At 36.5% G+C, this 27,211-nt stretch overlaps 1 protein-coding gene across 1 annotated transcript in view; it reads right to left on the reverse strand.

Moving 5' to 3' along the window:
* Positions 1 to 1,211: 1,211 nt before the first annotated feature.
* cdon (cell adhesion associated, oncogene regulated) overlaps positions 1,212 to 27,211 on the reverse strand; it is a 77,986-nt gene continuing 51,986 nt past the window's right edge. Inside the window, 8 exon segments of the mRNA NM_001081628.1 lie at positions 1,212 to 1,839; positions 5,092 to 5,354; positions 10,710 to 10,789; positions 13,034 to 13,329; positions 15,989 to 16,180; positions 19,255 to 19,377; positions 23,468 to 23,573; positions 25,490 to 25,671. Of these exon segments, the coding sequence (NP_001075097.1) occupies positions 1,688 to 1,839; positions 5,092 to 5,354; positions 10,710 to 10,789; positions 13,034 to 13,329; positions 15,989 to 16,180; positions 19,255 to 19,377; positions 23,468 to 23,573; positions 25,490 to 25,671 (1,394 nt within the window). The 3' untranslated portion in view covers positions 1,212 to 1,687.

The raw sequence follows: 27,211 nt of genomic DNA on the forward strand, positions 1-27,211 counted from the left end.
TCGCAGAGCTAAAAGCAAGACTTCCATATTGTGTGGCGCAGATGCTAGATCCAGCCTTTACTCATGTTCGACGTTGTAAATTGTATACCAAGTGTAAACACAAGAATCAGATATGGGTCACAATTAAAAGAACGTGTAAACGGACAGGCAAAATAATCACACTTAAGGAAACCAATCGAAATTGGGCATCAAGACCTGACAGTGCAAACGGAGCCTATGAGAATATTCATCCATGATTGATAGTTTAACAGCCATTTAGTGAGGTAAAGAGCTTAATATTTATGGACAGACATAATAATACTTAATGATTGCGCGATTGCACACCTGAGTTTAGACGATGGCGTTCACACCAGCTAAACGTACCGAACTAAAATGGAGGTATTATGAAGTTGATATGACTAGGGATGGGTACCGAAATTCGGTACTTCATCGGTATCGACTGAAGTATCAAAATCATTTCAAAGTTGGGTGAACCACATATTTCGCAGAGCTAAAAGCAAGACAATTTCTTCCATCGTGGCTAGTGTGGTGTGGATGCTAGAATCAACCTTTACGTATGAGCGACGTTGTAAATTGTATACCAAGTGTAATCGGGCATCAAGACCTGACAGTGTAAATGGGGCCTATGAGAATATTCATCCATGATTGATAATTTAACAGCCATATAGTGAGGTAAAGAGCTCAATATTTATTGATAGGCATAATAATACTTAACGATTGTGCGATTGCACACCTGAGTTCAGACGACGGCGTTCACGCTAGCTAAATGTACCGAACTAAAATGAAGGTATTATGAAGTTGATGACGATTAGGGATGTGTACTGAAACTCTGTACTTTATCAGTATCGGTGCTACATTATAAAAGACTGAAGTATCAAAATCATTTTAAAGTTGGGTCAATTTCACATATTTCGCAGAGCTAAAAGCAAGGCAGTTTCTTCCATATTGTGTGGCACAGATGCTAGAACCAGCTTTTACTCATGTTCGACGTTGTAAATTGCATACTAAGTGTAAACACAAGAATCGGATATTGGTCACAATTAAAAGAACGTGTAAACGGACAGGCAAAATAATCAGTTATTGGAAACAAATCGGAATCGGGCATCAAGACCTGACAGTGCAAACTGAGCATATGAGAATATTCATCCATGATTGATAGTTTAACAGCCATTTAGTGAGGTAAAGAGCTCAATATTGATGGACAGACATAATAATACTTAATCTTCTCTTTATATTATTACAAAACTTTACACGTACAATGGCTAAACTCCACACTGTGTGGAAGAAACAGACAAAAATATAGTCAACAAAATAAACAACAAAGAAAATAAAGGTTTCTCATCCAAAAAAAAAAAGGCATAAATAATATAAAAGAAACTTTTTTTCTTACAACAGATACATTCATATGAAATAATATTTTACTACTACAAAAAATAAATAAGTCATCTAAAGAGTTTTTTTGTGTTGACTTTTTTTTTTAACGTCCTCCCATGATCGGGATCGTTTCAGTCTTTGATTCCACCAATATCTTCATTCGTTTCATCTCCAGCAGTCCGTTAGTGTCCACTTCAAGTCACAACAATGTCTCTGACCATTCCAACACTGGGAGCATCCTTTATTTAATCGACTGCCTCTCTTGTTTCTCTTTTTTTTTTCCAGCGTTTATGCGCGTTGTTTAACAATGTGTTCAGATCTCCTGCACGGTGGGCTGGATGAGATCTCCAGTCAGGCTTCCAGTAGAGATCCAGGCTGTTTTCTCCTTACAGTCTAGATCCAGTCCCAGCCGCTCCCAACACACCACAGGACCCTCCGAGTCTTCATGCTGTACCTGCTGAACTCCTGTTACACACGCAGCGAGAGAGAAAATACTAAATTATACACCAGTACGCAGGAGTCTAGTCAGGTCAAATAATATTGCATGATGGGTAATTTACAGTTTGCCAATGCAGTAATTTCCTGAAGAGCCAGAAGAAACACAGACTTTCCTCATGCGGAGTGAATCAGAGAGCTCTTTATACTGCAGGTTTCACTAAGGCAAGACTTTCACCTCTTTATATTGAGTCAAGAGTGGCTCAGTGGTTGGCACTGTCGCCTTACTGCAAGAAGATTGTTGGTTTGAGTCCTGGCTGGGTCAGTTTGCATGTTCTCCCTGTGTTGGTGTGGGTTTTCTCTGGGTGCTCCGGTTTCCCTCACATTCCAATCACATGTGCTATAGGTTAATTGAATAAACTAAATTGGCTGTAGTGTATGTGTGTGAAAGTGTGTGTATGGGTGTTTCCCAGTATTGGGTTGCAGCTGGAATAAGTAGGCGGTTCATTCCGCTGTGGCAACCCCTGATGAATAAAGGGACTAAGCCAAAGGAAAATGAATGAATGATATTAAATCCAATTTAAAAGTGACCATTTATGCAAAAATCCCTCATTAGCCCGTAAACAGCCCTGAGTAAGAAGCAGTCGTCCGCCATTAGGGTTTTCACCTGCTGACGATAATGTCTGGTGGTGTAATGGATCACAAGTCTGAGGGTTCAGATAACGCTATGGTTTTTTAGGATGCTTTTACACTTGGTTCAATAGCCTAGACCAGTGTTTCTTAACATTTTTAGTGGGTCGTGGAGTGTGTGTTAAAAAAACAACAACAAAAGTTAAATTTTTACTTATTTTTGCTTATATCGGACTTTTATTTTGAAATGCATGCGCGACAACCCTACTGTTTGACATGAGAAATTTCATTTAATTATTGCAACAAATATGTCAAGCGTAAGTACAACCCTGAATATGTAAAATATGGATATATATTGACAACAAAAAAGACTTAAAGCCTCAGTGTCATATGTAGTGAGGTGCTCTCATGAGAGCATTAAACCTTCTAAATTAAAACAACATTTAGAAACCAGAACACACGTTTTATTAACAGTTTATTATTAACAGTATTTGTCGTTTTTACTTTGTAATATTTCTATAATTTGATCCATTTTGTTTTATTCATGATTTATCTGTCACTACTTGTTTATGTTAACAAATAAATAAAAATTAAGCATAATTCCTAAAATTGTTTAATAGTTCCTAAAAAATTTGGGTCACGGCTTGATGGCCATGTAAAAATGTGGGTCCCATGGCCAAACCAGTTGAGAACCCCTGGCCTAGACCATAGCCAAGATTGATTGCCACCTTCTCGGCTGGTTTGTGTTCACACTGTCTTTTTTCCTTCTGAACCCCAGTACGCTTGAATCATCAAGCTGCAGTCGTTCTGCTTTTAATGAATCTTTTGGTTTTGGACATACAGAAAGCGACTCTTTTTGGAGGAGACAAGCCGACATTATTGCTGTGTTTGCCCTGGCTCAGTCCCGCTTGTTAGCAAGGTACAGTATGTGATACACAGACAATTTTAGTCCATGTTTTGCCTGAGTTTGTATTGCATTTACATGGTTTTGACCAGCAGGTGTCTCTAATTGGTTCAATTGTTTTTGAGCTTTGAAAAGCTTTGTGTCTCTCATCACTACTGACAAGACTTTAAAACACAAGCCAGAGTTCGGTTTATAAAAGGCACCACCCTCTTCCAGTAAGGCAAGGGGTAAAATAAAAAGCTAATTTGCATTTAAAGAGCCATACACGTGGTATATAGTAATGATGGTATTTTGAGCTAAAAACTTCTCAAACACACAGGAATGAGCGATAGTTTTTTTGTACTGTTGACGGTTCACTTCCATAATTTAGTACGATTGCATTCATACTAGAAGTGAATCGGACCCTCTTTCAGCCTTACTTGTGTACGGTTCATGGGTGCGCACATGAGTTTAGAAGACAGCGTTAACACTAGCTAAACATACCGAACTCCAATGGAGGTATTATGAAGTTGATGACGATTAGGGATGGGTACCGAAACTCAGTACTTTATTGGTATTGGTGCTACATTATAAAACACTGAAGTATCGATAAGCTCTGACGTTAATGTTTCTGCTATCGGTACTGGAGAATTAATGCTGAATAGACATTACTTACAGTAGCATGATTTAACTGACCAACCTTTAATTTGCGATATTTAATATTCTTCTGCACATCTCACATGAGAAATGCTCGAGTGTCCGGCGAACGTGTCAAGTATAACGTCCGATTCACACAATGTTCTCATTTAAATGCATTTTGGAACTCAAAAAGGATATTTTCAACTGCAGGGAGCACAATAAACCAAGAAAGATCAAGACTTCTGCCAGAAAAGGCAAACATGTTGATTTTCTCCAGAATAATGGTTAAAAACATAATAAAGTCATTTGCCTTCAAACCATTGTACATTTTTAAGGAAAAAAAATATTTAAATGTTTTACAATATTGGTTTCGTTTTATTTTACATTAAAAACAAGATAATAAAATAAAAAAGTACCGTTTAGAGAACCATTAAAGTACCGAACCGATAAGTGGTATCGATAAATGTAGTAATACTGTTAAAAACCTAACGATACCCAATCCCCAATGACGACAACATTGCCATAGAATACTGTGAGATTTGTAAACTTAGGATTGCTTGCCGGGTGTTTTAAATTGAGGAGCTATTTGTTTTTATATTACATATTTTACTGTTGCACTAAAGTTCAATAGTGAAGAATTGATGTTATTTATTACTTGATTGATCAAGCTACCTCACAGAAGTGCCCTGTTAACAGAGTTGTTGAATGTTAAAATAAGGTGAATTACATAAAAGATAAGGAGCATCCTGGATCTGTTTCTTCGCTCTTTATATTTGAATGTATTTTTGAAGTATCGGATCGGGTTTTAGTATCGATACATACTCTAAATCAAATGACTCTTGACTCAAGGGGAAAAAAACCTGATCGGAACATCTCTAGTATGAACAAACCATTCACTAACACTACTAGCTTAATAAACTACTAGCTGTTTATTAATAGTTAATAAGGTAGAAGTTGGGTTTAGGTTAGGATTAGTGACACATAATGAGATCATACTTCATAACTACTAATGAACAGTTAATATCTTATTAATAATAAGCCAGCACTTAATAACATGAATCGTGATCTGAATTAAGTGTTACCAATTTTTTTTATGATTTGTACAAATTTGCTGTTTGTAACTTTCTTACCTCTCTGCTGCTCCAGGCTGGACTTTGTTTCCACAGGCAAGCAGGGGGAATTGTGAGACAGGGGCGGCACGTTGCCCTCCTCCGCCTGTTGGACTGAGTCTCTGTCCTGGCAGCCGTTGAGCTGTGGACTGTCACATCCATGGCAGCGGGACAGGATGGGGTTGAGGGGCATCATTTCCAGGCCATCGGGTTGGCGAGCTGCCACGCGGTGCATTAGTGGAAGAGTGCCGCCGGAGAAAGTGCCATTGGTTTTTGTGTAACACCTGTCGATGAAGTACAAAGGGAAAGCATAAATGATGGCCGCCGCACGTGTCGAGGATTAAACGTAGTCTTTCTTCAATCAAAAACTTAAAGCTGACCTTTTTTGAGGTATTAAAAACAGGGATAACCATGTAGTGGTCAATCTTTACAATAAGGTTTCGTTAGTTAATGTAGATGATAATGTAAACGAACAATACTTCTACAGCATTTATTAATATTCATAGTTCAACATTTACAAATGCATTATTACAATTCTAAATTGATTGTTAACATTAGTTAACGCACTATGAGTTAACATCAACTAACAACTGTATTTTCATTAATTAATGTTAACAAAGATATAATAATGTATTGTTCACTGTTTGTTCATGTTAGTACATACTTTTTTTTAAATTATTTCCCAAACAATGTTTAACAGAGCAAGAAAATGTTCACAGTATGTCTGATAATATTTTTTCTTCTGGAGAAAGTCTTATTTGTGTTATTTCGGCTAGAATAAAAGCAGTTTTTAAATTTTTTAAAACAATTTTAAGAACGAAATTATTAGCCTCTAAGCTAATTTATTTTTCAATAGTCTACAGAACAAACCATCGTTATACAATAACTTGCCTATTTACCCTAACCTGCCTAGTTAATATAATTAACGTAGTTAAGCCTTTAAATGTCACATAGAAGTGTCTTGAAAAACTTCTAGTAAAATATTATTTACTGTCAATAAAGTAAAGTAAATCAGTTATTATTTAGAGATGAGTTATTATATTATGTTTAGAAATGTGTTGAAAAAAATCTTCTCTCCGTTAAATAGAAATTGGGGAAAAATATACAGGAAGGCTAATAATTCAGGGGGGCTAATAATTCTGACTTCAACTGTATATGCATTGTCATAGTAGTATTTGCTGTTGTTCTGCTGTGAAGTCACAGAAATGACCCATTTCTTAAAAAAACTAATTTTGTGAGTCGACAAAGCACATGGTTACGACAAAAACTCAATTTAACATGGAAAGATACATTTGATTACATTCGATGTTATGATGCTGCGAACTGTGCGAACACATTGTAAAAAGACAAATGGTACGTTAGCAATTAGCTTAAATAACGCAAGCTCATTCCTCAGGATTTCTCAGGTATGCATTTGACATACATGTCAATATTTAGTTCATTCGATAAATGTTTGATAACGTTTCTTTAGAATTTCAAATAAAATATAATAATATACTAAAAACAGCAGCATGAACATTGTTTTGAATGTCTCCTGTTTCTTAAAGTCTAGCAGATTTGAACTATGATGCTGTGTGTGTGTGTTTTTTTTTTTTTTTTTTTTGGTGAATGTTTGTTTGATTACACTTTTCTACTCCATCTTAAGCCTGTGTGCCAGCTGTAACAAGCATCTCTGCTATGTGCCAGCTCTGATCGCATCTCAGATCACAGATTTATTTCCGCGAGCCTCTACGCTGAATGAGCAGACTCAACAGCCTGTGTCTCTGTGTGTTTGCACAGGCCGATAACACACAAACACGCACACACACACATAAACAAACAATACCTGAGAGACAAACACACACAGATCACTGTATGCTCACTCAAGAAGTAATCAGGGAGATTAAGTGTACACAGATGCACAAGGCCATTCTGAAAATATTTAGAAATTTTACGAGACCACTTGAAATTTCTCTGGGTTTACTTTATTGGTTTATTTATTGGTATTGGATTTGATTGATTTAACCCGGCTCATTCTGAAAACGTACCCCTATATACATTTCTGGAGAGCGAAATACGGGAGGAACGTTTTTTTGCAGTTTTTGTTTTCGAGAATCCACCAGTGGCTGCTATGTACGCTTTTTCAGATCTCAAATTTCTCTTGCGAATGCCATTTGCGCCTGCTGTTCTTGCATAAATCCACCAGAGACCACTGTCGACTGACTGACTGACTGACTGACTGACCCACCCTCCTCCTTCTCTAGACTCAACCAATAGTGTTTTAAAATGCATCGATGGACCTGCCCACCCACTTCCCTAAACTCAACCGACAATTTAGAAAACCAATCCAGTAAAACAAAAGCCCTCACCTGATTTTTGCCACATTTTCAGATTTTACCACATTCTCACTCTGTTATTTGCTTGTTTATTTTATTTTTTGGCTTCTGTTTTTGTCTTTCTCCCTTTCTGGAATCATTTTTCGTCAGACTCGAACCCCGCCATCGTTGTCAGCTCCTCTCTGTGTCTAAAGTCTGCCGATGTACATAGTGAGCTACTGGACAAACTGGTAACTGGTAATAGGGAGGTAAGCGGTCAGCTGCTAAGCGAGAAAAGGAACGGTGTCATACCGCCCTATATCGTTCGTTTTTATAGACCAAACGCAGCCATATGTACTTCTGGTTACATAATTCTCGATCTCCAGAAATGTATATAGGGCTACATTTTCAGAATGAGCCAATGTTGGATTTATTGGTGTGTTTTTTGAGTAAAATATTCATTTTTTTTAGCTCTACAAAGATCTAAAAACTAAATTACTATAAAACTATATGAATATGTAAGTAAACATTGTCATGTAGAGCGATATTTTTTTAAGAAAATGATGATCATGTTTTGATGTTTTGCGATTGAAATTTAGGGTTATTCCACCAACATTTTTCAAGTAACAAGTAACACTTCTGAAGTTCAAACATTAGATTGACATTAGCTCCTTTCACACATACAGACCTTTCCGGAAAATTACCGGCAATTTTCCGGAAAGGTGTGTATGTGTGAACTGATTCTTTTTGAAAATACCAGTAAATTCATTCGGGCTATTTTCCGGAAACAGAAGTTGTAACATTATCGGTAATTTGCTGGGATGCTGCGCTGTGTGAATGCAGAAGGAAGATTGCCGGAAAGAGCGCATGCACGTCTAGAACGTGCTGACGTGAGACGTCTGCTTAAGCCAATCACAACACTCAGACGCATTCACGTCTGTGCGGTTTATGAGAATAAAAGCCTTTGAATATTTTTCCAGACACATTTAGCTGCTAGAAGTTAGTCAGATAACGTTTATATGTTCATCTTAATGCAGTGTAAATAATTATCGATACAAGGCTTATGATAAGCCGTTGTTTGTTTACCTTCAAGCTTTGCGTGTGCCCGTGAAACAGCCCGTGAGCGCCAGCACACACACATAATATGTACATCTCGACATGCGAAAGTGTATCTCTATGTTTTCTTCGAAGTTGTTCACAATACTGATCCATCCACAGAGTTTGTAATGTTGTCAAATGTTTACAAATACAAGCGCAGCCGTTTAAAGCTCATTTCTGGTTAATGATGTCAGAATTTACTGGTATTTTGGAATGGATGCGTGAACGGTCTTTTCTGGAAAAATTACGTAACGTCCTCGCCTGTGTGAACAGCGCTTTTTTGAATTTACCGGTAAAGTCGTCTCGGAAATTATCCAGATATTTACAGCATCATTGTTTGAAAGGGGCTAATGTCTAAAAATTAAAATAAGTATGCCTGAATGACATCTTTTTGTCATTTCATAAAAAATCTCTAATGGCAATTATTCCAAACTTGGAAGAACTGTAATCAGTAAGTTACATAATTTAAAAAAAAAAAGCTTTTTGCTCAAGCACATACAGTTAAAGACAAAATTAATTTGTTTCTTTTTAAAATATTTCCCAAATTATAATTAACAAAGCAAGGAATTTTACACAGTATTTCCTATTATATTTTTTTCTTTAAGAGAGAGTCTTATCTGCTTTGATTTGGCTAGGAGAACCACCGTTTTTTATTTTTTTTGCAAAACATTTTAGGTTTTAATTCAATATTATTAGTCCTCTTGACCCTTTAACTACACCACTAAGAAACAAAAATTTGGATTGCATTTGGATTTCACTCCTAATGTCGCTAGTTAACACATCCCATAATTTCTAAAATATCATCCTCTAACAAATGGTTGCTGGTTTATGGTAAAATACTGGAATTAATACATATACTATGAAAATCTAAAAATATGAGGTGTAAGACCAATTTATTTGTAAAAAATATTAAAAATGAAACATTTTTAAACATTAAATCACCTTTATTTTTGTGAAGTATACCATAAAATATTTCAGATTCTCATTTAACATGTTTTGTTGTTGTTGGTTTTTTTTACAATAAAACGAAAATCAAGTGTAGTAGTGCAACAGGATTGTTGATTGTTTCCATTTGTGCCCACCATCTTAATGATCTGTTGTGTTAAAGTGTTTCAACTATTTTTATCTCTATTACAAATTTTTTTAGCTTAACTTGTAAATATTCTCTTTTAACATCTATATGACCATGTCTATTTTACTATGTTTGATTGATTGTATAATTTTTGGATTGTTTTTTCTAGGTTGTTCAAGGACAACAGATGAAAAATAGCCTTCGGGCTAATTCTGGTGCATTGGCAGAAATGCTTATTAATGTACACTGTCCCTGCCAAATAAACAAATAAATAAATAAATAAATTTGATTTGTTTTGTAAACCAACAATGCTGTGTGTAAACCATTATTTAATACAGTCATTCTTTAAATGATTTTAACAGTCATTACTTGTCAACCATTTGGTAGAGCGGCAGTCAATGGATTAAGCAATATTTTTTGATTGTCTTCATAACTAACCATCGTTATACAATGATTGGCCCGATAACCCTAACTTGCCTAATTAACCTAGTTAAGCCTTTAAATGTCATTTAAGCTGAATACTAGCATCTTGAAAAATATATAGTCAAATATTACGTGCTGTCATCATGGCAAAGATAAAAGAAATCAGTTATTAGAAATGAGTTATTAAAACTATCATGTTTAAAAATGTGTTGAAAAAATATTTCTGTTAAACAGAAATCAGGTGACAAAAATATACAGAGGAGGGCTAAAAATTCTGACTTCAACTGTAATTATAAATCATAAATCCATCCATCTATAGTTTTATATAAAAGCGCTCTATTTTCAAGGCTCGAAATGCAAGGCATTTACCAAAAGTTGTAATGCGCTATTATAAACGCAGCCTTAGACTAATATGAGCTGCATTCAGAAGCATTTCCCTCAGCTCTCCTGCTGGCTGTGGCTAAATAAACACTGCGCTCATTAAGACTGTAGCGAGGTTGCGTTCAGTGTAATCTGTGACTGCCGGATACACTAGTGTACACAAACAAGCCCGTCGTGTATTTGTGTGTGTGTGTGTGTGTGTTTAGAATAAGCTCAGGTCAGGGGTGAAATGAGAAGCAGATGGAACAGATGATTGGTTTGCTGACTTGGAGGCGCGCTGAGCAAAACATAATTCTGCAGGCATGTAAACAGCAATCATTAACAAGCTACTGGGCTTGGCTTTTGCAGTATCCCATTTCTCATTCTCTCACCTGTTGTTGTTGCAGAAGTTCTGACAGCTCATGCAGTCGGACGAGTCGTTCTGGGGCAGAGCCGTGTATATTCCTCCACCCTGATATAAACAAATAAATAAACACACATTTAGCACAAGCTGGATTTGGCTTCTGCTATAGAACAGTCGCTACATTGTAATACACTGTGGTGGGTGTGGGGAATTTGGGTTATTTCTATGGAGAATTTTGTTAAAAATCCAACCCAGGCTTATTATGGATACATAACCCAGTATATACAATTCTGGAGAGCGCAAAATACATCCCAGGAGGTACGTTTTTGGCAGTTTTTGTTTTTTTCAGATCTCAAATTTCTCTAACGAGTGCCATTCGCACCTGCTCTTCTCACATAAATCCACCAGAGGTCGCTGTGTAAGCTTTTTCAGATCTCAAATGGCTTTGGCAAGTGCCATTCGCACCTGCTGTTCTTGCATAAATTCAACAGAGGCCGCTGTGTACGCTTTTTCAGATTTCAAATTTCTCTCGCGAGTGCCATTCGCACCTCCTCTTCTCATGTAAATTCACCAAAGACTGCTGTGTGCGATTTTTCAGATCTCAAATTTTTCTCGCGAGTACCATTTGCACCTGCTCTTCTTGTGTAAATCCACCAGAGGTCGCTTTGTACGCTTTTTCAGATATCAGATTTCTTTCGCGAGTGACATTCGCACCTGCTCTTCTCACGTAAATCCACCAGAGGTCGCTGTGTCTGCTTTTTCAGATCTCAAATTCTTCTCGCGAGTACCATTCGCACCTGCCCTTCTCGCGTAAATCCACCAGAGGCCGCTGTGTACAATTTTTCAGATCTCAAATTTCTCTCGCGAGTGCCATTCGCACCTGCTGTTCTCTCGTAAATCCACCTGAGGCCGCTGTGTACGATTTTTCAGATCTCAAATGTCTTTCGCGAGTGCAATTCCCATCTGCTCTTCTTGTGTAAATCCACCATTGATACATTGATAAATAACTAGACTCAGTAATAGGACAAAAATAAATAAATGTGTGGGCACGTGTGTCTTTTTTTGATGCTTAAAGGAATAGTTCACTTAAAAATATATCATAATTTAGTCACCCAACTAAATACCACGTCATTGTACATGAAAGTTCAAAAACATCTAAAAAATGAGAATTGAGCAACAACAAAAAAAGATGCAAAAACCTCTAAAATTAGCATTTTTCTTAGCCTCCTCTGTGTATGTTCAGTATTTTAAAACTTATGGCAAAGAATATGTTCTTTTCTTTCCTTTTAAAGTCAAAAAACACACAAACTATACAATCTGACAAGTTTTGACGCCAATCCAAGTTTTAGGAACAGCATATAATAACTTGACTTTTGTGATCATTTGGTATCACAAGTGGCTTAAATGAAAGGCAAAGGCCTCTAAATTACGCTTATTTTACCAAAATAAAATATGATCATGCCTTGATTTTTAAGGATTTAATTAGGACAGTAAGGTCTGACTTTGTGTAGACAAAAGTCTTTTCACTAAACAGAAATAATGTCCAGTATAGAATATAAATCATGCTGCCGTGGAGAAAGAATTAATATTTTGCATGACTCCCATGAGCTTGGAGGACTGCATCTAATAAATTATTAATGAAGTCATCTGAAATGGCAAAGAAAGCATTCTTGCAGGACTTCTATGGATTCATCTTCAATGCCTCAATAATCTTCATATCTGGTGACTGGGCTGGCCAATCCTGGAGCACCTTCACCTTCTTTGCTTTCAGGAACTGATGTGGAGGATGAAGTATGAGAAGAAGCGCTATCCTGCTGAAGAATTTGCCCTCTCCTGTGGTTTGTAATGGGCAGCACAAATGTCTTGATACCTCAGGCTGTTGATGTTGCCATCCACTCTGCGGATCTCTCGTACACCCCCATACTGAATGTAACCCCAAACCATGATTTTTCCTTCACCAAACTTGACTGATTTCTATGAGAATCTTGGATTTATGCAGGATCCAATAGGTCTTCTACAGTAACGGATGATTCATCAGAAAAATCGACATTCTGCCATTTTTCCAAATAATCAACTAGAAGTCAAGTTATTATGGCTCTTAAAACTGGAATCAACGACAAGACTTTTGTCAGGTAAGTGTATAGGAGGTTGAGAAAAAAATCCTTTTAGAAGAAAATTTCAGACGGCACTTTTAGATGTTTTTCCATCTGAACTCCTCCCATAGTCTTTTAAAACATTTATCTGATGGTTTACAGTCAGAGTAAGTCCCACAATTCACACTAAGCATCATAAGGCACAGGAAAAAGTTAAAAGTTCATCAAACAGAAATGAAATCCATCCACGTGTACTCACGTTGTGTAGGTGATGAGGGGATGGGTGCTCATACTCCATGTTATTTTGGTGTAGCGAGGTGTCGTGTGCGTGAGGGTGTCCAGCAGGGTACAGGCCTCCTGATCCGTTCAGCAGAGCCAGTCCGTTGGGCAGTTTGTGATGGAGATGATGGCAGGTCTGGGGCATCATGGGAGCCGTGTGTCCGCACCCCGTGTGCACACTGCCATTCACATGACTGGAGCCGGGCAGAGCAGAATAATCCAGAACATGGCCGCTCATCTCCGCTGACTGGTAGATGTAATTTGGAGGGTCGTATTCTATGAAGAAGATATATTTTTATTCCATTAGTATATTTTTAGTATAGAATTAATAGCTAGTGCATGCTCAAATTACTTGCAATTTATTTTCTGTAATTATTATGAGCGGAGTTCAAATGTATTTTTTGCTTAGATAAAGGTGCATAGATTTTTTTTTTCAAATAGACAGTAAAAACAGCAATATTAGGAAATATTATTTCAATTTAAAATTCATATTTTAAAATTTATATAATAATAATATTAATAATATAAAATCTACTCCGGTGCTTCAAAGCAGTCATTGCTCCAATTTTTGTGTCACGTGATCCCTCTACAACCAATTTTCAATTTAAGTTTTTTTTTTTAAATCTTTTTCTATTTCAGTACTTTTTAAAATAAATAAAATCTATTAAAATAAAAATCATCTCTAAATATGATCTAAATTATATAAAAATAATAATAATAATAATAATAATAATAATAAAATCTACTTCTGTGATTCAAAGCAGTCATTACTCCAGTTTGTGTCGTGATGCTTTTACATCCAATTTTTTCATTTAAAATGATATTTTTTTCCTATTTCAGTACTTTTAAAAGGAAATTAAGTCTATTCAAATAGATGAATAATCTCAAAGTAAAATCGAAATTATATAATAGTAAAATAAAATGTGCTTCTCTGATACAAAGCAGTCGTTGCTTTAATTTTTTGTGTCATTCTACAACCACTTTTCGATTTAAAATTTCAGTTTTTTCTATTTCAGTACTTTCAAAATGTATTAAAGTAAATAAAAAAATCTCTAAATAAAATTAAATGTTTATAATAATAAAATACAATTTATTTTTTGTGATTAAAAGCAGTCATTACTCCAGATTTTAGTGTTACATGATCCCTCTACAACCACTTTTCAATTTAAAAAAATCATTTTTTTTCTTTTTCAGTACTTTTTAAAATAAATAAATCTATTTAAATAAATACATAATCTCTAAATATTATCTAAATCATATAATAATAATAATAATAATAATATTAATAATAATAAAATCTACTACTGTGATTCAAAGCAGTCCAGTTTTTTTGTGTCGTGATGCTTTTACATCCAATTTTTTTTTTAAATGTATATTTTTTTCTATTTCAGTATTTTTAAAATTTATTAAACTAAATAAATAATCTCTAAATAAAATCTAACTTAAATAATAATAAAATAAAATCTACTTCTTTGATTCAAAGCAGTCAGTACTCCAGTTTTTAGTGTCATGTGATCCTTCTACAACCACTTTAATTCTACTATGATGATCTGATTCTATGTTATGATCATTTGTATTAGTGTTCAATCATTAATAACTGTTTTTATGAACCAATAAGAGTTTCTAAATCTTTTGAGGAAACTGATATTCTGCCAAATATTAAATATTGTCTAAACATCAGTATTATAAATTTCTTAACTCTTCTAAAGTAAATTGTATCGTTGTCTTAAAATCAATGTATTTTTAAAATTGCCTAAATTACAACATATCTTGGATATCTAAAATTAGATAACTAATCCATTTAAATTCAAATGTGTTATTGCAAAAAATTTAATTGATTTTCCCTGTTTATTAATATTTTATTCAATAGTTTTCCCCAATATATTCATTTGTGTGTACTCATTTTTGCACTATGCTCTTCATTTTGGTTAGATTAAATCCAGATTTAGTTTTGGCACTGACTAATCTAATTTATATGCATACAAATATTGTAAAACATCCTATAGAAATATGAATTTTAGAGGGATTTTTGCTGAGCACTGTATATTTTATGTTTTGGAAATTTGTCTAATTGTCTATATTGCACTAAAAATAGCAAAAAAATAAAAAATAATAAAAAAAGAAAGGAAGCATGAATATGAAATTATGATGCTTTTGCCAAGTGCAGTTGAAAAGTGGAGTAGCAGCAAACCAGAGTGTGTGTGATGAAAGTTAGCAGGGCCATTTGTGGCCTATTTCAGGGGGAGGTGTGTCTGTGTTACTACTTATACACACCGCTGCGGCCAGCACTGTTTACTCTGTTATTCAATCTCATTGAGAGTGGAAGAGAGAGGGAAAAAAGAGAGAAAGAAAGAAAACTTCAAAGGGCCGGCTGTCGGCGAGAGGCAATGAAAACCAGGCATAGATCAGGAGGTGGATTCCAACTCAAATTCATAAAGGCATTATTGACACAACATAACCTCTCTTAACCTTACAGACCTACTACATAAACTAAAACAACAGAGCACTGCTGGTCTCATTACTACGTATCTAAATATAATAATAACAGTGGCTGAAGAAGAAATTGATTCTTTAAGTAACCCGTTTTAAAAAGGGTCAAAAGTACCCTGTTTGGAGTGACTTTGGAGTGCAACTTTGCAAATTAGTTTTCTTGCTCAAACAGCATAAATGAAATATACTGTATGTATAAAGCAGGGTGTTCCTGGAGATGTGTCTTCCTGCAGATTTCAGTTGCAACCCATATCAAACACGCGTGCCTGTAATTAACAATTGCTGTTCGGATCCTAATTAATTGGTTCAGGTGTGTTTGATCATGGTTGGAGCTCTGTAGGAAGGTAGATCCTTCAGGAACACTCCTGGTATAAAGCATGATAATCATTCGTCAACCCCCAACAAGCGTTTGAATAAAAAATAGACCTGAAAGCTTGAGACTTACTATGCATACTGTTCTGCTGTCTATTCCTCCATAAGCACATGACGATGAAGACAAGCAGAATGAGCACCATGACGCCCAGAACACAGCCCACGATCAGGTAGAGCAGGCCGCCTGGCTGGCTGGGTGTATCAGCAGGATAGAAGCCTGGAGGAGTGATAGGACGCAGGCTAGGCACACCTGGAGGCTGCCGGGCTGGAGGAACAGAGCAGACAAAAAGAGTCAATCATTAATAGTCCCGGTGTGCACAAAACTCAATAGCTTTGGTTTAATACTGTCTAATGTATTGATTCTCGTTGTTGCCAGTTGTTTTTGTCCATGGCTTAGGAAAGAAATCACTTAACTCTTATGTACTGTTCAAACAGCCTACCCTTTCGTTATGTTCGGGGCTGTTTTTGTTATGTTTGATGGTGTTTTCCCTGTTATGAAGAGGTCAAATTTGTCATTTATACTGTTGATTATGAGTTGACAGCATTAACCCTTAAGATGGGTCTGAGCAACAAAAGTTTCCAACTTCTATATGGAGTTCTATGGATTAAAACGACTATTTATTTTGTGTGTGCATAAATACACTTACTATGTTTACTATGTTCTGAGAGCTGAGCTACTTATTTAGATTTTCTCAGACATATTAAAGTAAGTGCGCAAAGGTCTCTCTCACACACTCTCTCTCTCACACACACACACACTATAAGCCATACAGCCATATAATTTTAGGTCAGAAAGTTTTTTTTTTTGCACTACAACTGATGATCAACGGTTAAAATAAAACATTTCACCTCTTCCCAATAAGGAAATCCACCAACAATCAAGAATGCATGATTATATGGTGTCATGGCTTTGCAATCAAAAAATGTGTTTATAATGGAAGTCAATGGGGCAAAAACAGCCCTGAACATAACGAAATGGTTGTCAATTTTCCCAGATTGTATTGTTGAATTTTTTATGTTTTCAAAGCATTTCCCAAAATATGTGTCAAAATAAGATTTGTCACCATAAATCTTTCTATTTGATGAAAAACAGAGAAAGCTGTGACTGAATTAAGACTCGAGATCACCCCAGACTGGATGAAGACATCCCCAACAGCATATAAGGGTTAAAATCTTTTAACTTAAAACATCAAAAATTGATGGCAAAAAAAAATTACAAAATGTAATGTTTAGGCTGAGTTTAGAAGTGCTTACTAGGGTGTTCCGACCGACTTTAGGCGCAAATACTATCAGATTTCAACTATTTTCGATCATTAAAGGTGCAGTATGTAAGTTTGACACCTAATGGTTGAACTAGGTATTGCATGCCTGGTTTGAAACACACGCAAGTGCAGGTTGCCAGATTGGAGACACCATCAGGAGCGAGCCTGACTATCGAGTCTAAAGGCTGATTTAGGCCATGTTCTAAATGAAAGAAATGGCTCGTGATAGAAGAAATATTAATCTTTTTTTTTTCTAACAGCACCTGAAATTTATACTTTAGAAACGTTATCTATTGCTTACAACTGAACAACAGAAAACTGACAATGGTCACCTCAAACAGACCTCATGTGCTTTATTCAGTGTTAAATGCTAATAATTTGAGTTTGAATGCTTTTTTACATGACATTTATTGCCATACTACTGAAAGCAGCAATAGATCGTTCCCCTAAGATCTTGAAAATAAAATAAACCGCTTGAAACTGAACGTTAGAACTGTGACTCTGCAAGTGAACACATATCAGTGATTCAGCATCTACATTTAATAATGTTTAAGAGGTTTAATATGTGGTAATTAAATTATAATATAAAGACATCATCATCTTTTCTTGTCAGCTTAGTCCCTTTATTAATCCGGGGTCGCCACAGCGGAATGAACCGCCAACTTATCCAGCACATTTTTACGCAGTAGATGCCCTTCCAGCCGAAACCCATCTCTGGGAAAATATTATAAAAACAGTACAGAGCAATTACTTGAGTGCGAATCATTAACTTTTTGAATAATAGCATTGACAAGATTCACGTACCAAAGAAGTTTCTTTAAAACCACAAACGCACAGGGTAAACTTCAGCAACTCTACACAATTAAATTATAAGCATTTCATGCAGTGAGTGCACTATTTTGTGCTTCTAAATGACCTTATTTAAACTTCTATCGTGTTTTGTCTGGTGCAAACAGCCAAATCACTGCAAATCTTGTCACGTACTGTGTTGTTAGGACACGGGGTTACAATGTAACCTGCTCACCTAATGTTTACGTTCACAATATTTGTACTATTTGCTAATTAAAAACCACCTCATGTGGAACTCTGAATCTGTGTCTCATTTCGGAGTCTGCTACTGTCCACCGGAGGTCGCGTTTCGGTCACGGACACATACTTCAAAATCCTTCCTGACAGATTGAATGAAATACGCTGTTTTCCACCAAGGCAACTCCAGGTGCTGAAATATAATTGGCTAAACTGGCATTGCGGCGGGTTAAAGAGACCAAAACAAAGACATGCCGACACATAATGTGCAATTTCGAAGCAGAATATCTGACTTTAGCATTGTTTTTAGATAAACAAGAATGTTGACTTCTTGCATATCTGCAAACATATTATGACAGAGGTGCTCAAATCCGGTCCTGGAGGGCTTGTGTCCTGCATATTTTAGGTCCAACCCAAATTAAACACACCTGAACCAGCTAATCAAGCTCTTTCTAGGTATACAAAAACTTCCAGGCGGGTATGTTAAAGGAAGTTTGAGTTAAACTATGCAGGACACCGGCCTTCCAGGACTTGGAGTTTGCCCCTGTATTATGGTATTTTCATGCTTTAGAAGAGTCAACACGTACATATAGCACCTTTAAAGATCTGTTGCTTATAAAGTGCTTGATTTGATGCACTGTAGAACTAATTAAACAGGATTAATTATGCAGCGTTTAATACTAATGCTTTAATTCTTAGGATCATGGATTTGTTGAAATGTCTATCCCCAAGTATTAGCAATAATCCAGAACCCTAACAAGTGCTAGCATACAACAATGCATCTGTTGTCAGTCTTAAAGCCTGTTGTAGCAGCAAGTCCGATGTTTTTATTTGCTCTGGCTGTGAATGACACTCTGCTTGGATTTCAACAGTGTTGCATTAAGGCCAGTTATCAGTGAATGATGTCAAGGAGACGCAGCACAATGTCTCTCTTTGTCTACCCGATAATAAAACCATTGCTCGCTGTCCTCTGTCATTAGCACCGGGGCTTTATGGGTTCCTGTCTGCATGTTAAGTATAGCATTCCTGTGACGGTACTTCAGACTCTCACCTTTGGTCTCGCAGATCATGACGTTACTGTATTCGCTCTCGCCGCCGTCATTATAGCACTGCATCTTGATGTCATAAGATGTCTCGGGTTGGAGTTCACCAATCATGTGCCAGAATTTGAAGCCTGAGGGGAGGAAGTGACAGGATGCAATGAGAGCGGCTGTACTGAAGGACATGGACTTCTTCTTTCAAAGCATGTGTTGATAAATCCTAACCACAATTCATTTGCTTTGTCTCAGTTTTCTCTATCATTTACACACATACACACCTATTTAAACACACATATACATACAGACACACATATTCACATATACACAAACATACAGGCAGACACACACAATCACACACACACACACACACACACACACACACCTATTTACACACATACACACCTATTTAAACACACATATACATACAGACACACACATATTCACATATACACAAACATACAGGCAGACACACACAATCACACACACACACACACACACACACACACACACCTATTTACACACATACACACCTATTTAAACACACATATACATACAGACACACACATATTCACATATACACAAACATACAGGCAGACACACACAAACACACACACACACACACACACCTATTTACACACACACACACCTATTTAAACACACATATACATACACATATTCACATACACACAAACATAGAGAAAGACACGCACACAGACACGCACGCACAAACGCACATACACACAAACACAGACACAAACACAGACACACACACACACACACACACCTATTTACACACATACACACCTATTTAAACACACATATGCATACACATATTCACATACACACAAACATAAAGAAAGACACGCACACAGACACGCACGCACAAACGCACATACACACAAACACAGACACACACACACACACACACACCTATTTACACAAATACACACCTATTCACACACACATATACATACAGACAAACACACATACAGACACACATATATTCACATATACACAAACATACATGCACACACACCTATTAACACACATACACACCTATTTTAACACACATATACATAAACAAACACACAAACAGACACACACATATTCACATACACACAAACATACACACACACACACAAACACACACACACACACACACACACACACACACACACACACACACACACACACACACACACACACACACTCACAAACCTATTTACACATATACACAACTATTTAAACAAACATATACATACAGACAAACACACAGACACACACATATTCACATACACACAAACATACAGACAGACACACACAAACACACACACACACACGCACGCACACACACACACACACACACACACAAACACCTATTTACACACATACACACCTATTGAAACACACATATACATACATACAGACAAACACACACATACAGACACACAAATATTCACATACACACAAACATACAGACAAACACACACATACAGACACACACATATTCACGTACAACCAAACATACAGACAAACACAGACACAAACACACACACAAACACACACACACACACACACACACACACCTATTTGAAAACATACACATTCACACACACACACACAGACATAAACACACGCACACACGTTAACACACATACACACCTATGCGCGCACACACATATTCACAAACATTTCCTCTCTATATATCTCTCTCTCACACACACAAACACACATACATGCATACACACATACATACAGACACACGTGCAAGCGCGCACACACACACACACACACACACACACACTCATGCTCTCAATCTCACAGTGTCCCAAAAGGATTCAGACAGTTGCTTTGCTGCAGACAGGCTCCTTATAAGGCAGCTTAACGTTTGTTCTGGCCTGGCTCCAGTATTCCCACTGAACACACTCAAAGCCCTGTGTACACACACACACACACACACACACACCTACACACACTCACAGCTCGTAGCAGCAGCTCGCCGCAGTCTCACACACACATAAGCCAAGAGCCAACTCTCTAATTACAATTTGTGCCACAATATTTTATTTGTGCAGTTCGCTTGGCTTTATTTAATACAGTTAGAGCGTGCTTGTGTAAACTAAATGACCAGCTGCTGCACTGCAGAATGAGGGCCTACTCACACTATGCCATCCGTACCGTGCCCAGGCCCGTTTCCCGGATCGTTGGAGAAGTGTGAGTGCGCTGAATCGGGCTCAAGCACGGTTCACTTGGCCGGCCCTGGCCCGGTTGGAAGAGGTGTGCCTGAGCGCGGTACACTTGGGCTTTGACGCGGTACGCTTGTGTGTGAGCGCAAAACGCGCCAAAGCCCGACTTTATGATTGTTTATGAGCGCCAAAAGTGTCTGAAGAAATATCTGACTGCGTGTCCCCGCATATTCAGTGTATGGCAAGCCATTTTAGCATTTGTTCTGACTATCCATAAATATATTTAGAGATATCTATAATTATATTTTGACTAGTCATAATTATAATTCGACTAGTCAGATTGGAGATATCTGCAAATATATTATGACTGACTAATCATATTCCTCCATTGACTTCCATTGAAAAATATTTGCAGATATCTCTAAATGAGTTTTGACTAGTCATAATTGTAATTAGAGATATCTCCAAATGAATTTTGACTAGTCAAAAATCCAATTCAAGATATCTACAACTGTAATTCGACTATTTGTAAATTAATTAGAGATATCTTCAAATATATTTGTAAATATTTCTAAATATGACGAATTAAAGATCTCCAAATGTATGACTAGTAAAAACTCAGTTAGAGATATCTCTAATTACAATTGTGACTAATCAAACCTCATTTAGAGATATCTGCAAATATTTTTCAATGGAAGTCAATGGAGGAATATGACTAGTCATAATATATTTGCAGATATCTCCAATCTGATTTTGTACTAGTACAATTGTAATTGCAGATATCTCTAATTGTCATTCTGACTAGTGGAATTATAATTATGACTAGTCAAAATATAATTAGAGATATCTCGAAATATATTTATGGAGTCAGAACAAAGATTTAAATGCTAAAAAGGCTTGCCATAGAGAGCGCTTCACTGAACAGAGCAGCAGCGATGACGTAAGCGTGCCGAGGCCCGATATGGTGTGAGCGCGGGCCGTCGGAGGAGACGGGAGGGGGGACAAGCGTGCTTTGGCCCGGTTCGAGGCAACTGTACATAGTGTGAGTACGGCCTGAGAGAGAGGAGGAAAAACTGAAATCACACACACTTACAAACTCACACATACATGAAAAATGCATCACAGGCTGTTTAGTGCAGTTATGTCCTGCACACACACACACTATGTCTATAGCGTTTCCATCCACCTATTTTTATGTGCATTTTGGATGTGCGCATCTCCAAGATGCGCACTAGTTTTGAAAATGTGTGTATAACTAAGTTTATTCGATAACAAAAGATGAGCATAAACTGCGATGGAAACACTTTTATGTTGCCCTTTAAAATTCCATATTGCAAGTTAAATGGCTCACAAACATAATTTCCTAAGTAAAATTAGCAGAACACACTCCTGACCTACAGTATGTCTGTACATGCTGAGACGTATGAGGTCATCTTATCAGCTCAGCGTCTTTCTGACAACATGCTGTTTGAGGATTGAGGAGCCAATATGAATGAATGGAATCGGGGGGTAAAAGGTAAAAATAGGAGGCGACGGCAGTTAACATTCCTCTCAGAAGAAACTTGAGTCCCTCTCCGAGCGGCCAGTGTTGGGTTTCAGTTTAGGACCATTAGTGCGACAGCCATTTATTAAAAACACATTTTACACTGGCTCATTACTTGGAGCCCAGGACTCACTACACATCAATCAACAGATTACGCTTTCCTTGTCCCGCCCCCCTCTGAGACTGAATATACATTACACACTCATACTACACGCCGATCTGGAATGCTTCAATCTGATTGGACACAGCACTTACAGCTGACGTCAAAATGATTAGCCCTACTGTGAGATTTGATTTATTTTAGCTCCTTAAATGTCCCCTTCACTTTTTGACATCGAAATTATATGTTCAACGTAAACGATTGCCGATCTTCAACGCTTTGGTGAATATTTTCACATAAATAAGTCAATATCTATTGCCTGTTTATTTATATTTGTGCAAGTAGCATGTGTAATATGAGCAACAACCGAATAAAGACAGACAGCATGCTCTCACCTTCCACCACATCTTTCTTGTAGTCGCTGTCATTGTCGCTGTCTGTTGGCCGATAGTAGATGTAGAAGCCCTGGATAGGAGTGTTGTTATTGCTGGAGGGAGTGTACTATGAAAGAGAGGGCAGGAAAAAGCAAATGGAAAAGATAAGATAGCTAAAGTTGAACTAGAATCAAGACATCATGACTATCTGAATTGTTAATGTGCAAAGAATCCTGCTTCACTTTGACCTCCTGAAAGTAAATGTATTTTTCATTCAAATAAAGTATCAAATGAAAATTTAAGATGTTAATTCAACTATTTAACAGCCAATTGATAAATTGTTAAATTAACTGCTAAACAACTAAATTAATTGCTAAAAGTTTCTGAATTTATTTAGTATTAAATTCAGTCAATACCCAAACTGATGGTGTGACATGAGAAGGCTTGGGAAATTTGTACAGGATACTTTTATAATGTTTTAATTCCATTTCTGATGCTTGTAATAACAAATAGTACATTTAAAATATTTAATTTTACACAAAAACAATCATAAAGGTTTGGAAAAGCATTTACGTGCAACATTTCTGGATGAACTCTATAGAGACCCGTCAGAGCTTTTTCTTCTCATGCATGTCTTCTAAAAATAGCTCATCTCTCTCCGTTCCACTAGTTAGAGCAGGATAAAGCCTCTTAATCTGCTAACACTGATCTCACACACATACTTTTTTCCAGCAAAAACTGCCCCAGTGACCATATCTCTGCCAATTACCAATCTGACTGGTCATTTTAGGATGGCTCTCGGAGGCTGATGTGGAAAAACGACTACATTGTGCCTGGAAAACTACACACAAACACTGCTAATGTGCTGAAAACACTTGAGAGCAACTGGCAAAGCAGAGAAGAACAAAAAAACGCAGAGAGGTCCGTTGCGAGAGAGCTTGTTATGTGGTTAGTTCTGGACAGTTTTTACACTCTCATTTTCGAATTAAGCATGAAATGTGAGTGTAATTAAATTGGCCATTAGATATAAAAGGCATATGCCTAAAACATTAGCACACACACATTAGGTTTAAAGCTCAGAGCTGCTAATGTGAGGTTCCAGCGTTATTCCTTCAACAGGCCAGAAACAGAAACAACATTTGTTTGTACAAGTGGCGAGACCCTTTATAAGATTAATGTGCTAATAATACACTTACAGAAGCACGGAATGATAGAAAAACTCACAGTTTATTCAGTGATGAGTTATTGAGTGCCTGACAGAAGGCTGCTGCCTCGCTGTCTGCTGCCTCTATAGCCAACTGCCTTCGTTTGAGATTTTTTTTTCCTACTATTATAGGAGTAAAGTTGGGTATTTTTATTGAATGAACCCAGAGCTTGTATAATTTCTAAATCCCTAGTAGACTTTATGGCAGGCACTCTTCGGTTTATGGTAGCCCGATGTGGCCCAATTAGAAAGTACACTCATCGGCCACTTTATTAGGTACACCTGTTGTTGCTGACCATGTCCAACCCTTTATGAGCACAGTGTACCCATCTTATGATGACTACTTTCAGGAGGATACTGCGCCATGTCATAAGGCATGAATCATCTCAGACTGGTTTCTTGAACATGACAATAAGTTCACAGTACTCAAATGGCCTCCACAGTCACCAGAGCTTAATCTAATAGAGCATCTTTGGGATGTGGCGGAACGAAAGATTCGCATCATAAATGCACAACCAAAAAATCTGCAGCAACTACATGATGCTAACATGGAGCAAAATCTCTGAGGTATATTTCCAGTACCTTGTTGAATCTATGCCATGAAGGATTAAGGCAGTTCTGAAGGCCAACCCTGTACTAGTAAGGTGTACCTAATAAAGTGGCCGGTGAATGTATATTGCAACACCAAAAATGATTGAGGTACAGATATTGCACGATAAGTCAATATTGTGACAGACCTACTCAGAATCTAACCCAAACCATGTCAGTCATTTTAGATTAATTGGCAGTTAGTATACGGTAAAGTGTGTGAATGTAGTGTATTGGTGAAGTGTACTCACGGTCCAGCGTAACAGAATCTGAGTATCACTAACAGCATCAGTGGAAGAGATGTGAGGCCCAGTGACTGGACGGTTCGAGACAGGTGAACTTGACATGGAGACCTGGTATGGCCTGGAGGTGGCGCTAGCTGGGCTTTCACCATAGTTATTCATGGCAATGACACGGAAACGGTAAGTGGAACCTGTTTGAAAAAACATATTTGACCACATAAGACTTTTTATATGCTTTTATACACCATGTTTTAATTTTATGTACAGGATTTACAGACAAAGTTTTCGAATTTCTAAAAATGGGTAAAAATTAATAATGAACTATGAATGATAAATACTTGTATTAGCATGTATGATTTTTAGTAATGTATTTTACAATAGCACGTATTATTCATAATTTAACATTCAGTTATATATTATGTAGATATTCAACATTTAATTCATTACTAAAAAATCTAAAGTTGTGCTTGTTAGCATGATCTAATAAAGAACTATATTTTCAATAGCTAACGTTAATAAAGATGAATAAATACTGTATTAAATGTATATTTTTCATCAATTTTTTGTTAATAAATACATTAACTAACATTAACTAATGGATTACCAGTTTAATAAATACTGTAATAAATGTGTTTTTCATGTATATCCTTTTTCATGTTAATAAATTAATTTGCTATCATTAACTAATGGAACATTATTGTGAAGTGTTACCAAGAAAGTAATAAGAGATATAATAATAAAGTATATATTTTTAAAAATGACAATGAATTTACCAGTAAATAAGTTAGCATTAAATAAATTATTAAATAATTAACCATGACATTATATAAATAACAAAAACCTAATAATATAAATGTCTAAAGAGTATATGGTTAAAAGATAAACATTAATAAATAAGCTAACTAAAATTTAACACAAATGTATGGTTGCTTTCCTCTTTAATATTTCATCATTAGTAATTTTATAAGTGAACAATGAATGTATGAATAATACCAGGTAGGCCTGCATGATTAATTGCTTTTAAACCAAAAAGCTGTAATTATTATGATGCGCTATCAAATATGGTAACAAGCATACCGTTTCTGAGGGTTTTGACAGTTTGCAAGCACATTTTTATGTTCCTTTATTTAACAAGGTAAAAAAAAAACATAGAGATCGAAATATTATTCACAAGGGTGACATGGCCAGGAGGTCAGCAGCACATGACCTATGAAAAAATTAAATAAATAAATAATATAGAAATACAGTTTGGTTATTCAGCCATACCACACTACAATATACAATTGTTTTATATACAATATATAAAACTATTTATCGTCGGGTAGGATTTTCGCCACATTTTGTGACATTATAGTCTATACAAACACGGCTTTCTGACGCTACCTACCATGTGCATCTAAGTTACAAAGAAACTAAAAGGTTTTTTTTTCTTTCTCCGATTCGCCATGTGGTATCAAACATTCAATTAAAACAACACTCTTCCAGCAGTTTCCCCCATTCAATATTTTGTTTGTCATAGGGGGCATGCATGAAATGTTCCTGAATGAAAGTGAAAGTGCCAAACTGCAGTTACAGTCGACAAATTAAGATTTTGGCAAATAATTTGATCACTGATGTCCATGTACACTCAGTCACTATCTTTTTCCCCTGTGTCTGTGTTATTGTCGAATCGAAACTCACATTTTTTGCAAAACCTTCCTTCTTTTCCTCCGCCGACACTCCCACGTAAAC

Source organism: Danio rerio, chromosome 18, assembly GCF_052040795.2.
Source record: "Danio rerio strain M-AB ecotype USA chromosome 18, GRCz13ab, whole genome shotgun sequence".
Classification (NCBI taxonomy): Eukaryota; Metazoa; Chordata; class Actinopteri; order Cypriniformes; family Danionidae; genus Danio; species Danio rerio.